Source organism: Nannospalax galili, unplaced genomic scaffold, assembly GCF_000622305.1.
Source record: "Nannospalax galili isolate Female #2095 unplaced genomic scaffold, S.galili_v1.0 scaffold296, whole genome shotgun sequence".
NCBI lineage: Eukaryota > Metazoa > Chordata > Mammalia > Rodentia > Spalacidae > Nannospalax > Nannospalax galili.
This window is the reverse complement of record NW_008340113.1, coordinates 4,580,619-4,594,515: the sequence shown is the minus strand read 5'-3', so window position 1 is coordinate 4,594,515 and position 13,897 is coordinate 4,580,619. Positions and strand designations below refer to the sequence as shown.

At 38.7% G+C, this 13,897-nt stretch overlaps 1 protein-coding gene across 15 annotated transcripts in view; it reads left to right on the top strand.

Moving 5' to 3' along the window:
* The window catches only part of Tle4 (TLE family member 4, transcriptional corepressor), a 158,426-nt gene that overhangs the window by 79,792 nt on the left and 64,737 nt on the right, over positions 1 to 13,897 (top strand). For 10 of the 15 annotated variants that reach the window (XM_029564508.1, XM_029564503.1, XM_008835090.3 and 7 more), the window contains 2 exons: positions 4,171 to 4,375; positions 5,675 to 5,691. In XM_029564508.1, the coding sequence (XP_029420368.1) occupies positions 4,171 to 4,375; positions 5,675 to 5,691 (222 nt within the window). The remainder of the gene's footprint in view (positions 1 to 4,170; positions 4,376 to 5,674; positions 5,692 to 13,897) is intronic. The other 5 variants (XM_029564504.1, XM_029564506.1, XM_008835088.3 and 2 more) reach the window with 1 other exon arrangement.

Genomic DNA, 13,897 nt, shown 5'->3' with positions numbered 1-13,897 from the left:
TATATATATATCGTCTTTTCAGTCAAACTTGTGTCCCCATTGCCCTTTGTTTGGGTCTGTCCACCGAATCCCGGTCACCCTATCCAGTTAACTTTTTAACTTTTTATGATTTCATTTTAAATTCTGAGTCAGTTGGGAGAAAATAAAGCCAAAATTCATCATAAATGGTGCTAATAGTTGGTAATCTGGGAACATACCAAGAATAAGAAAATCTAGTGCTTTGAGAATTTAAAAGAATTTAAAAGAAATAGCTCTACTTACAAAGTTGTAGCATATGCTGCTACCTCCGTACAAAGTTTTTATTTTCTTGGGTTACGGATTGTCATATAATGCAAGTGCCATCAGAGTTCAGAGGCAGTTTTTTGTGTCATAGTGGCTAAGATAGGCATCCCCTCATAGGGAAGGTAGGCATAAAAGAATGAGGAGAACTTAAATATAAGAGACAAGTAAGTCAGGTCATAGCATGTTGATGGCTAGTAATGAAACGATGTACAGGTTTTAAGTACTCAACTATATTTACTAGTTCTACAGATAAAATTCCCTGACTGTTGTTGCACAGTAGAGTACAGTTAAACTGATGGTAGATTATGGATGATCTTGAATGCTAAGAAATGTGAACTTTTATAGGAGGCAGCTGTTGTTTTCACAACTATGGAATTGTTCTCAGAGGCGTTTTATTACAGTATCAGATTTTTTTGTTTAATTGAGTTCCCACTGTATTGGAGTGGGAGAACTGAGCTAGGTGCCAGGCTAGAGCCTCTTCTGTTGAGTTTTTCTGTCTCTGACAGGTCAGGGTCTTCTTATTCATAAAAAGATAAATAATGGCATAAGGTGATGTATGTTGGAATGGTATGAGGAGGGGTTTTGTGTTAGGCATATAGGAGCTTGGAGAGGGCATTAGAGAACAGGGGAAACATGAAGTGAGCTAGATGAGCGAGTACAGCATAGGTAAGTAATGTGCGGTTTGCTTCTAAGAGGTGAAATGACATGATTGTAGGGACAAAAACTCATTGGTGATGCAGTGTAGGCTCCGAAGTGGACTGATGGAGTCTCATGGTGATCAACAAATAGGTTTCTGACTACAAAAGTGGCTGTAGAAATAAGCAGCTGTTTGAGAATTTGTAGGATTAGATGATCCCAGTTAGACATACAGAAACAAAGCAAATTGACTGTGATAGATAGCTTGAGTCAGTGTGAGTTGCCTGGAGGTTTTGTGTAATACATTTTCACTTGAGGTAATGCGAGTTTGCCAACAAGAACTGTTGGAAAGATGTTGGGAGTAGAGAGCTTGGGGAAACAGACAGAGGACGAAGTCATTTGCCTAAAGGCATGTGATGTCAGGAGAAATAGAGGAGCAGAAGAAGGAACTTTTAACAAGAACCTTCAAAGAGCTAAGAAGAGGCTGGTCATGGGGATCTTTGTAGGATTCCAGCAGGTGGGGGAGAACTTCAGGAAGGAAAATGTTTTGCCCAGGGCTGCCTATAAATCAGAGTTAGAAGACTCAAGTCTTGAACCAGTTTGTCTAAGAGGTAGTTTTATGAGAATGTTGGACTGTGTCCAGATCACAAGGTGTATGTATGGTGTGTGCATGCACTTGTGTGTGTATAGAAGTAGACTACTGGAAAGTGGAAGCAACAGCTTCTCCCTGAGTTTTTAAAGAATTTTGGATGTGTGGTGAGTAGATACTAATATCACAGAGCACTAGCTGAAAAGAGCAGAGATTTATTTTAAGTTTAAAAAATATTGTGTGTGGAAAGAACCGTGTGACGGGCAGTGGAGGAAACAAAAAGCAAAATGTAGTTGGATTTTGGTCTCTCACTCTCCAAGTTCTTGTCACTTTCCATGGGCAGTTCATCTCTGATCCAAAGCCTCTGAGCAGGGGACAGTCAGTGACAGAGTACTTTGAAGGCATGAGGGAGTGAGTTAGAGAATTGAAGGGGAGAAAAGACCTGTGAGTGCAGGTGGAGAGGAGACTTGAAAGAAAAAAGAACCTTCTTTCTTGAAGGTGGACATAAAGGTGGAAGGGGAGTTTGAGCTGTGCTGAGGTAGAATAGGACAAATTGGGGGTCCAGGAAGCCTTTACTGTGACTCTCATTCACAGATAGACTGGGGTATATTTTCTGCCTTTGTAAAGGTCCTGGTGAATGGAAAATAAAGGCAGTTAATGCTTTCTTTTAAAACAAAAAAATCGTTTTGTCCTCTGAGAGAAGAACTAAACAGTAGAATCAGTGAAGGTATTGATTTGGGCAGGTTTGATGTCATATAGAGACTCCCAGAGTCTAAGAAGGGAACATAAGAAACACATATGCAGGTAGTTATAATGATAGAGTGGCCATGTGCCCACACTGTACACATAAGTTGAAGTAGGTTTTGTAGTAAATTTGCCATGTATTTACCTAAATCCCAGTATTCTTCATGTATATTTATGCATACTTAGACAATATAATTGTCTACTCCTGTGTTTTTTTTGGTCACAACTAATAACAAGCCATATAAAAAATTGCGAAGATGATTTAGGTCACTCAAATGAGGAATCATGTAATTTGAAAGCTGTCCAGTTAAGAAAAAAGTGGTATACATGGAGTAAGAGGTGTAGTTGATCCAGCATCTAGGTGCTGCTCCCATTTTCCGTTTCATGTGTGTAGACTTGCCTTAGGTGTTTGAGCTTTTACATTGCATGAAGCAAGAAAATTGATACAAGTCAGTAGGTGGAAAGAGCTCATTAATGCTATACTTTGATGGTCAAATATAGGAGGGCATATAGAAGAAGAAAATAAAAGTAGTTTGAAGAGAAAAAAAAATCACCGTTTTCTTTGAAATACTGAAAAACAGACATTCCAAGTCTCTTGTAGAACAATTTATTTTTATTTTATGTATATGAGTGTTCTACCTGTATGTAAGTACACTTGTGTCATGCAATGCCCATGGAGGTCAGAAGAGGGCGTTAGAGCCTCTGGAACTAGAGTTATGTTCTCTGTTGCTCTTAACCAGTAAGCCGTGTCTCCAGACCCAGTAATTTCATTTTTAAAAGCTGTTTTGTGAAATACTGGTACGAAGAAAATTATAAAAGAACCTCTTTGACTATTATAGATTTGACCCTAAAAATGATTTATTTAAAGAAAATGGTATTGAACTACTATAAACGTTAGTCCAGGAATGACCCGGCATTTATTTTGATAGACCAGTGTTAGTAGGGTTTGAGTTGAAGAAATTGCTGTTAAGGAGTAGGTTTAACCTACCTCCCCTCCACCCAATCTCCTCCTCTCCATCCCCACTCAGCAGAGGCAGCAAACCTGCCCACAGTGGCTCCTGTAGCCTGGCTTGATTCAGCCTCTGTTGAGGTCAAGCACTCCCATCCTAGCCTCTCGAGGACTTTCTCTGTGTGTTACCAGTGTGCTGGTAAAAATGACTTTAAACTCTTGTCAGCACAGTTACTGGTGCATGCATCACAGTCCCACTCAAATAAACCTGTCACAACAGAGTCAGCCGCTAGAGAAGAGTACAAGGGCAGGCCTCTAGCTTTTCATTCGAGCATCACTAAACGTGCACAGAGTGCCCAATTATTTCAGCATTATTGAGCAAGCCTACAGGAGAACCCCAAGCCTTGCTACATTAGATTTTCTTTAGTAATTTGCTCAAGTACCGCTGAGGACACTTACAGGGCTTAAAATGGTAGCTGCAACCAGTCTCCTTTTCTGGGTTGTTAAGTCAGCTTTTCTCTTTCAAATTAACTCTCCCTGCATGCTGTGTAGTGGTTCTGGGATAACTGGTTAACACTAATTTTCTCAATTTTCGACTTTTCTTACTGCTTTAACAGTTACTCATATATGCATTTTGATTAGAAATATATGATAGCTAGACCTTTACTTTTTTTTCTTTTGAACAAAATGCATAGACTTTGTTAAAGAAAATTCAGCGCTTAAAAATTACTTAGCTGTTTTTACCATTTAAAAATTAGGTTATTTACCCTGAATATGCAAAACCTCCAGATTTTAAAAAGAAAAGTAATACCCGCTGTGTCTCTCTCCCTCTCCCACTCCTTTCAAGAAGATATGTGATAAGAGTCAGTCTTTCGTGGATGCAGGATTTTTCATTATCTGTTTGTACCTCCCACTTTTGTTGTGGGGTGTCCAAGGGACAAATTCAATATCTGTTTCTAATTTTTCACAGCAGCAACAACTCCAGGCTCAGCATCTATCACATGGACACGGTCTGCCTGTGCCTCTGACACCACATCCTTCAGGGCTTCAGCCTCCAGCCATTCCACCCATTGGGGGCAGTGCAGGGCTTCTGGCCCTCTCCAGTGCCCTAGGGGGTCAGTCTCACCTTCCAATCAAAGATGAGAAAAAGCACCATGACAATGATCACCAAAGAGGTGAGCATCTCCTTGGGATGTCAGCGTGTCATCATGTGCCTGCTTCTGAGTGTAGGCTTCAGGGTCCTTTGTTGAGTCTGCCTCTGAATTTCATTTTACCAGTGGCTAAATAAAAGGATTTTTACTGGAAGGTAGATTAATTATTAGACGGTATCATTTGCTACATGGTACCCTAATGTTTGGCAATAGTGAATATACTCCCAAAAGGCAAAGAACTGTTTCCAGGGTAATGCTTTTTTTTTTTTCCTTTTCCCCCTTGACACTTCTGGGGATAGAACCAGGGCTCTTCTCCATGCTAGGCAAGTGCTTGTTCTACCATTGTGCTAAATGTCCAACTCTAGAAATTACTGCCTTTGATCCCCTGCTTCCCAAGTCTAAATCAGTAGTAAAGTCCTATGTTTCAAGTGATGTGTAGCATGAATATCCAATTTTAACCAGAATATTTGCAAGGAAAAATGTAAAGGTCTAAAAAGACTTGCTTGATGTTTCACCAAATCAGTTATTTGTAAATTAGATGAAAGTATTGAGGACATAGTAAGAAAAAATTTCTAGAAATCTGCGAAAATGCAATCCAAGTTAGTGAAGTCTGTTGGTTTAAATATTCCTCTCTTCCATGCTGTTTAGAAGCATGAAATTAACTGATTTCTTCCATATGAACCGCTTTCGAAGTTCAGTTTGTTCAAGGTTGGCCTTCTTCATTCTCTAAGGAAGATGATGGTGTAGAGACATTTTAAAATACCTGTGTGTTTGTATGCTGCTTAACAGTAATTTGTAATAGCTACCCAAATGAAAAATAGTGTCAGCATTTCTTTATAATTTGGAATATTGGTAGCTTGATTGGTTTGAAAGGGTGTGGTTCATATTTAAAAGCTCTCACCTCCTTGCTGTTCCGGTGTCATCACTGTGAGTTATAATCAAGAGCACATTGTGTTATATCAGTAAAGCTTACCTTCTTTGATGTTAGAAATACTGTAATATTTGTCTTAGAGTTACCTTAATGCTTTGGTAACTCATGATTATAAACTGTTTTATAAGTGGAAAAGTCAATAAGGGCACATAAATAGTATGAATGGCTAACTTTGTTTCCTTTGAAATTGAGTCAAAGGTGAATTGGTGTTTTGTGAATCTGCTTAGAATACTATTAATAATTAACTTGACAGCAAAGTTGACACCTGTGCAGTTTAGTATTTAATAGGATTCAGGTTCAATAAATGCATGCTTTTATGTAAACTAACTAGAACTTTTCTTTTTTCCTCCTCCTTGCCACTTCTGCTTGTGTCCCTGCTGTTGTGCCTACAGACCGAGACTCCATCAAGGTAGGACTCTGAATTCAGGTGTAAGAATCTCTGAGAAGTGCTGTAAATCCAGTCATAGATTCTTTGAGATTTAGAGACTAATATGGTAGCCTTTTACCGTATTAGTAAGTGGTTAGCTTACTGTCAAATGTGTATGTGATATTTTTTGAAAAAATGGTCCTATTTCTCTGTTACAGATTTGTACAATAAGGTTGAATTATGAACAAGATTACACGTTTCATTTTGTGGCTTTTTACACTTTTGTAAAAAGAATAACTGCTTTTTTTCCCTGCTTAGTCTTTACAGTAAGATAATGTAATGAAGTTAATGTAATGACTTGTAAGAAATATTTACATATCCTGGAAAATAATTTCACCTATAAAGTTCTTTATCACATCATCAAAACATATTTGGTCTGGAGATGTAGCTTGGAAGAGAGCAAGAGCTTGGTGTGCTTGAAGATACAGGTTCCATCCTCAGTACACAGAAACAAAGACCTTTCATAAGGGCTTTTCTGTTCAACAGAGAGATTTCTTTCTCTCTTTGTAACACCTAATGTGCAGTATGGCTAGTAATTCTCTGAAGATTTTACATCTGTCCTGTCTGCCTTCTGTGTCTCTTTATATGCAAGTGGTAGAGAAAGATAAAAATTATTTAGGGCCTAATAGTTTGTACAAGCTTACAGGGTGGGCTAAGGGTATTTGAATTTTATAATAAGCAAAGAAGAAAAACAGGTTTCCATGAAGGAAATGAATAAACTGAAAGTGTTTAGATCACCCTTGAGTCATGTACAGTGGAAATATGCCAAGTATAGGCACAATTGTGTCATATACATCGTTGTGTTAATTATCCATTGGAAGCACAGTTCTGAAACACTAGCTAAAGAACAGATACTGTCAATTTCTTTGTGTTTTATAATAATTACATGTTGTGGCTCATGGTAGTTAACATCTTTTGCAGTTTTCTGTGTGGGGGCGGAGTGAACTATGTATGAAACTAAAATCTTCGCAAGAAATAATCTGTACTGTCACTTTGAATGCTACTTTATTCTTTGTCTTTTTGTAATAATTTTTTTCAGAGCTTTTAAATAATGGAAAATCAAAATTGAGTATATCTCATTTATCCTTCAAGAATCTAAATTTGAAAGGCATCAGTAATCCCAAATGTCAATTATTAGAACTGCATGAGTTAAATTCTTTAATTATGTACTTGTAGTTGTGCATTTTGCTGTGTAATATGCATATCAATACCAAGATTAAGAAATTTCTTAATCAGAATGTAATTACGTGTTCTACACATGTACTTTAGAAGTAATAAGTAAATACAATGGTCAGGATTAACTGATAGCAGCTCTAGGGAAGCTGGTCTGAGACTATAATATAAACACTCCCTGGCTGCTTATGATAAATACATACCTTTAGGCAGACCAGTGAACTAAACAAAAGCCTCCTCTCCTGCCCCACTCCCAGGAGATTGTGAAAATATTTATATACCATTGTATACTTTGTGCCAATTACATTTTATATTCTCTCACGCAAGAATAGGGTATGTTCTTAAATCATCTATAATCATTCAGAGTGAGTTTGGTGGAGTAGCCAGAAGCCAGGGGAAAGCAAAGAGGAAATCAGGAGCTGGTGGTTTTGCTCTGATTTAGTATGGAATGACGCTACAAGTCGATGTCTTTGTTGGGTACCATTCTCAAACTGAAGTTGTGTTGTGTCAGATCTGGGCTATTGTGGAGTGATTTGCCAATTTTCTTACACGTGTCCTGTGATGCTCAGAGAAGCAGTTACTTGCTCCATCCGTTGTCCTCTTTCTCCTGTAAGTAGTTCCTGGATAGAGGGGCTTTTTATGAGTGCTGGCTGGCTGTGTGACTAGAGGTGGTTTTTATCAGCCAGAGTGTTTCAGTTGCCTGTGGCTGGGTTGGGTTAGTGTGAAATAATCTATTCATGCACAATAATTCTCCTTAACGTCTAACGGGTAATGAACGTGACATAAATCTCCTTCTTGCTTTTAATTTTTCCCTTTCCTCTTCTAACGTGCAAACAGGCAGCTCTGGTACTCTAAATAATAAGTAATTTTTGGCCATCTGTCAAAAGGAAATTTCAGTACAAATCTAAATTAATGGTGCCTGAAAATTTTTATAGTTCCTCTAAAAGCCTCTAATGTGCAGAAAATTCAGAATCTGCTGGTAGTAATTAGTGTTGCATGTAATGAGGATGTGGACACTCTTAGCCAGCCTCATTGTAACATTTTGATACGGTGACAAAATTTTGATTTATACAATGTTATGGATGGGTTTAATTGTGAGAGTACTTTTAAGAAATGTTTTCTTGATGTTACAGGTTATTAAACAGGGCAGAGTTCAGAATAGCTTATAAAACAGAAGTTTAAGTTCACTGTAAAGATCTAGGTAATTAAGGTGCTTTACCTTCAGATGCCAAGTAAAGCAACAGAAATCACTTGCTAAATCATTAGGCCTTTTTTTCTCCTTTTCCATTCTTGTCTCGGAAGTTCTGTGGCCACTAAATTACATGTTGTTGGCTTTATTGATCTTGTTTTCTGTAGCTCCGGTAGCCAAGTACGTTCTTAAGCCTGTTATTTGCAGACTTCTATCTGAAGTATTTCAACACAGATAGAGAATGTAAATACGGATCTAAAGGAGAAAGCTCTGTAGGGGGTCCAAGAATCAATTTCCTTGATGATGAGAAACTAAAATGTTGTCTATAGTGGGTCTCATAGCTAGTGCTGTTCACAAAGGAAAGCTTTTGGGGTGACTTAGTCTTATCCTTATTATTTAAAAATTAAGGGATTGGAGAGAAGCTCAGAGGTTAAGAACACTGACTGCTCTTACAGAGGACCTGGGTTTGAATCTTAGCACCCACATGGCAACCAAGGGCCATCTGTAACTCCAGTTCCAGGGGATCCGACACCCCGTTCTGACCTCTGCTGATATTGAACAACTCAGGCACAGCTATATACATGTAGACAATACACTCATACACACAAAATAAAATAATTATAAAATATTTTTTAAACTTAGAAACACACTAAAAAGTGCAAAGAATAGTACAGAGAAACCCTGTATACAACGTCTCTATGTTCAAGAGCTGTAGTACTTAGCCATGTTTTGTTTTTTGTTTTTTTCCATTTCTTTGTTGAAGTAGAATCTAAATAACATGCACTTTACCCTTATTTACTTCATTGGATAAAAGGTACACATTTTTTAAATTGAATTTTTGGGTTTCATACAGAGCATCTTAATCATCTTTACCCCTTCCCCATTGGTTCCCCTCCATAGCTCTTCTTATCCCTTAATCATCTTTATCCCTTCCCCATTGGTACCCCTCCATAGCTCTTATCCCTTAATCATCTTTACCCCTTCCCCATTGGTACCCCTCCATAGCTCTTATCTCCCCCACTGGAATTTATACATTTTGTCATTTGTGTTAAGGCCTATTGTGTCAAGTTTGTGTCCCCAGACAAGTACATCCACTGAGATCTAGTCAGCTAATCTAGAGTCCCTCCCTTTAAGAAGATCAGTTCTTTCTCACCCAGCAATAATCAGCTGCCAATAATTCTTCCAATAAGATTGGGGCCTGCTTCCCATTTCCACAGTTATGCACTAGGATTTTTTTTCTGCTTGAGTTTGTCTGTGTCTTATGCATGCTGACACCATTGCTGTTGGTTCATATGAGCAGGGTCCTAGGAGCCTGTAGGACTCTTATTTCCATATGATCATGCACCTCCTCCCTAGCGTTTACAATCTTTCTGCCCCCTTTTCCGTAATGGTCCCTGAGCCCCAGATGGGTGGAGTTTAGGACTCACTGTGCAGACTCTTATCGTCCATGCTTTGGCCATTTGTGTTCCTGGCCCTCTATTTTATAAAGGAGCTTCATTGATGAGAACTGAGAGATGCATTATTGTTCTCTTTGCCCATTGTTTTGTGTTCTATAAGCCTTAGGTGTAGAGGTTACGTTGTAGATGTGCCACTTATGCTTGAGCATTTCACGGACAATTTCTATGTGTGACCAGTTGTGGAACTCAGTAATAATCTCCGTCTGTTGCAAAAGAAGCTTCTTTGATGTGTGATGACTGGGATACATGTCTGTAATTTAGGGATACATATTTTTTACATAGTAAGAAATTACATTTGTCTAGGCATGTAACAGCTTGGGGGTTTTGCTAAGATCTGTGACCACTCCAGGCTATGTTTACAGTACCACACATGAATTTCCTCCCATTGAATGGGCTTTAGGTACAGTTACATAGCTGTTGATTACCCCCACGATAAAAGTGCCACTACTGCACCAATGTCATTTGCTGTGCCAATCATTAGTATGGTTATTAGGCCTTAATGCTACCATTGGACCATTGATTGATGTTCTCCGTTAGCAGCTTTTGAGAGCTAGCCTTCAGGGGAGGTGGCTTCCAGGTCAGTTCCAGCTCCATTGCTCCAAATCCTGTGTCTGAAGTGTGTCTTTTTTCAGCATTAGGGTCTTACCTTCAAGTTCTGTGAGGCATCAGGGCTGTATAATTTGGGGAGTCCTTGGACCACCCTGGCCAACAATTCAAAGGAAGGTTTCTCCTGTCTGGCACCGTTTCTTGTTATGTGGCCTTCGGCTATATACATGGACTCATGTGGAGACACTGTAGGTGTGATTTTTCAGTAGGTTTTTGGGCTAATATGATTCCCTCTGGGCTCTTTTTACACTAGCTAACACTTTTTTTTTTTTTTTAATAATGAACCTTTTTTTGTTGATTGTTTTTTGATAGGGTCTCTTTAGTGTCCCAGCTCACCTGGATGTCACAGTGTGGACCAGGGTAGCCTCAGTCTCAAGAGCTCCACCTGCCTCTGCCTCCTGAGGACTGGGATTAAAGGCATACACTATCAATGAATAATGACCATTTTTTAAAAAGTTCATTTTACTTTATCGCTCTCTATGTGTATGTATGCACGTGTCTGTGGCTGCCAAAGGAGACCATAATAGGGTGTCAGATCCCTAAAAACTGGAGATAACAAGAGATTGTGAGCCACCTGATGTGGGAACTGAACTGTCCTCTTTGCTGTTAACTGATAAGCCATATCTCCAGCCCAGTGAACATTTTTAGATAATCATAATACATTTTATTGCTTCATTAAAAGAATTCTTCAATTTTTTTAGTATGTAGCCAGTAACCAAACTACTTTGATCATTCACAGAATTGGTTTTCTTGAAAAGGAATGCAAGTAGGATTCATTTCTCCTTTTATGTTGTGATAATACCTATGTCTTTCTTAATCCAAAAGGGTTTCTCTAACTTTAAAACAATTTTCTAATGACACTAATTTTTCTTTAATTAATTAATTATTTCTTTTTAAGGTAGGGTCTCTCTATAGCCATAGTTTATCTGGAATTCACTGTATAGACCATGCTGCCTGGGATCTTGGGGAGATCCACCTGCCTCTACCTCCCAAGTACTAAGGTTAAAGGGTTGTACCACCATGCCTGGCTTTCTTTAATTCTTTTTGAAGATTTACTTATTTTATGACTGTGTGGGTACATGCATGAAGGTTAGGTATCTGTACCACATACATGCCTGATGCCCACAGAGGCCAGAAGAGGGTGTTGGATCCTCTAGAACTGGAGTTACAGGGGGTTGTGAGTCACTGGCTGTAGGTTCTGGGAACCAAACCTACATCCTCTGCAAGAGTAGCAAGCACTCTTAACTGTTGAGACATCTCTCCAGCCCCTAACTTGTAGCTCATACTGGCCTCAAACCCGTGATCTTTCTAACACTGCCTGCCTCTTCAGTATATTTTCCCAGTGTGCATTACCACAGCTAACTACATTTATTCCTGTGTCTGTGTATGCATGTGCATACTTGTGCTCCATGGAACATGTATGGAAATCAAAGGTCAACTTTCAGGTTGTCAGGTCTCTCCTACTATTTGGGTCTCAGGAATTGAACCAAGGTTGTCAGACTTTGACCACAAGGACCTTTCCCTTCTGAGCAACCTTCCTGACCAAATTTTCTTAGAATGCCTTTTTTAAACCAATCTTTGATTTTTTTTTTCATTACCATACAGAGGATTATATTCTGGCCCTCAAGATGCTAAAAATTTAGTGGGAATGAAAAGTCTGTTGGGTGCTGGGTAAACAGATGTATTTAAATTACTAGGAAAATCCTATTTAAAAATATACTTTGGGGGCTGCTGGAGGGATAGCTTAGCAGTTAAGAGCACTGGCTGCTCTTGCAGAGGACCCAGATTTCATCCCCAGCACCCAGGACCCAGCACCTTTAGTTCTTGGGACTCCTACATTCTCTTCTGATCTCTGGGTATTGCATGGCACAGATGCACTTGCATACATGCAGTCAGTATATTCACACACATAAAATAAACTAAAAATAATAAATAAAATATAAAAATTATATTTTATATATATATATATACACACACACACAAAATCTTCCTGGGTGTGGTGGGGTATGCCTCTAATCCCAGCACTTTGGAGGCAGAGGCAGGTGAATCTCTGCAATAGAGTCCAGCCTCGCCTACATAGCGAGTTCCACACCAGCTGAGGCTACAAGGAATCCCTGACTCAAAGGTAACACAAAAAAAAGCCTATCTGAAGTAATACACATGTTTGAACAGTGGATTTGGGTTTCCAATACATCATTGTGTTTGTATAAAGGATAAAAATAGAACTCTGTTGCTGGGTGTGGTAACCCACACCTTTAATCCCAGCACTTGGGAGGCAGAGGCCTTCAGATCTCTGTGAGTTTAAGTCCAGCCTGGTCTACATAGCAAGTTTCAGGTCATCTGGGGCTACAGGGGAGACCCTGTCTCAAAAAGACCCCCCAAAAACAGAATACAGCTTGGGCCACTTTTCTATGTTATCTAGAAATCAAATTTAAAAATAGATTTTTAAATTTGCTTTATAGTCATAATCACTGGCAGTAGCTTTGAAAATATACTTCAAATATAATTGCAGTTTGTAACCTAATGCTACATGGTAGAGCAAAGAACTTGCCTCTGAACGAACAATGGCTTCCTTGGGCTTTTATTCCCATCTTCTCTACGTGGCTAGCATTTCAGATTTTTGAAGGTGAATGATGCCATTCAAGTATTTTGTTTGGTTCAACTAACTTTTAACAGGGAATTAAAAGTGTACAATGATCTAACACTCCTATTTGATCTGAAGCACTGTGAAAATGTTGGTGACAAGCTAGGATCACAATTACATTAATGTTGTAAGGATAGACATGTACTTTAGGTTGTTTCCATTAGGTTGTTTTTATGTCTTTACTGTTTTTTGTTATTTATTTATTTGTTTGTTTGTTTGTTTTTACACCCACTTCCCAGATAGCACCCTCCCATAGCCTCCCTCCCCCCACTAGAGCCCTTATACTCTGATATCCCTGCTACTGTCTGCTGTGTTGTCGGCACCCCAGCCATTCCCCACTACTTGCCCTTCCAGTGAATCTAGTCAGCCTATCTAGAGGTCTTTGTTTTAAGAGGGTCAGCTGTTCCTCATCTAGTGGTAATCAGTTGTCAGTATTCCTTTGGATAAGATTGGGGTCTTCTATTCATTTTCCCAGTTCTATGATGGGTTAAAGCAAGTGTGAATATATTAACAGCCCATTAACGCTGAATCTAGAGCATATCTTGAAGTGAACCTTGTTGTTATCTGCCAGTATCAGTTTCTTGATGTGGCCCTTACAAAAAGCTATTCTAATCTATTATCCCTAACCAAGGAAAAGAAACAAGATTTTTCATTTTTGTTGAAAGGAAAGACAAAAACAACTGTAAAGAGTAACTACTTTAAAATTATTGGTTTCTTAGGACTGGAGAGATGGGGAAAAAAAAAAAAGAACTCTATTGATGATCAATGTGTATTTCTACATTTTCTTTTTTGGTTCTTAGTAAAAATAACTTCTTTGTACATCATCAGCATGTGCATACAAATATACTTTTCTTTGTGTCCGCTCACCAAAAGTAAAAAGGTCTTCCTAGTGTAATTGAAATCACAAAGAAGCACATGAAAACATCTAGAATGTGCGCTATAGAAGGCCAACTCAGGTTCTTGACCAATCCTTTCTCTTCTAAGTAGGCTGTGTTCCAGTCAGTAGACAGATCATACAGGTCATATAACCTCCATGAATCTCAAGGCTATAACTTGAGGTATCGTTTTTTTCTTTCTTGTTTTGTTTTTTTTTTTTTTTTTCGGTCTTTTTGAGATAGA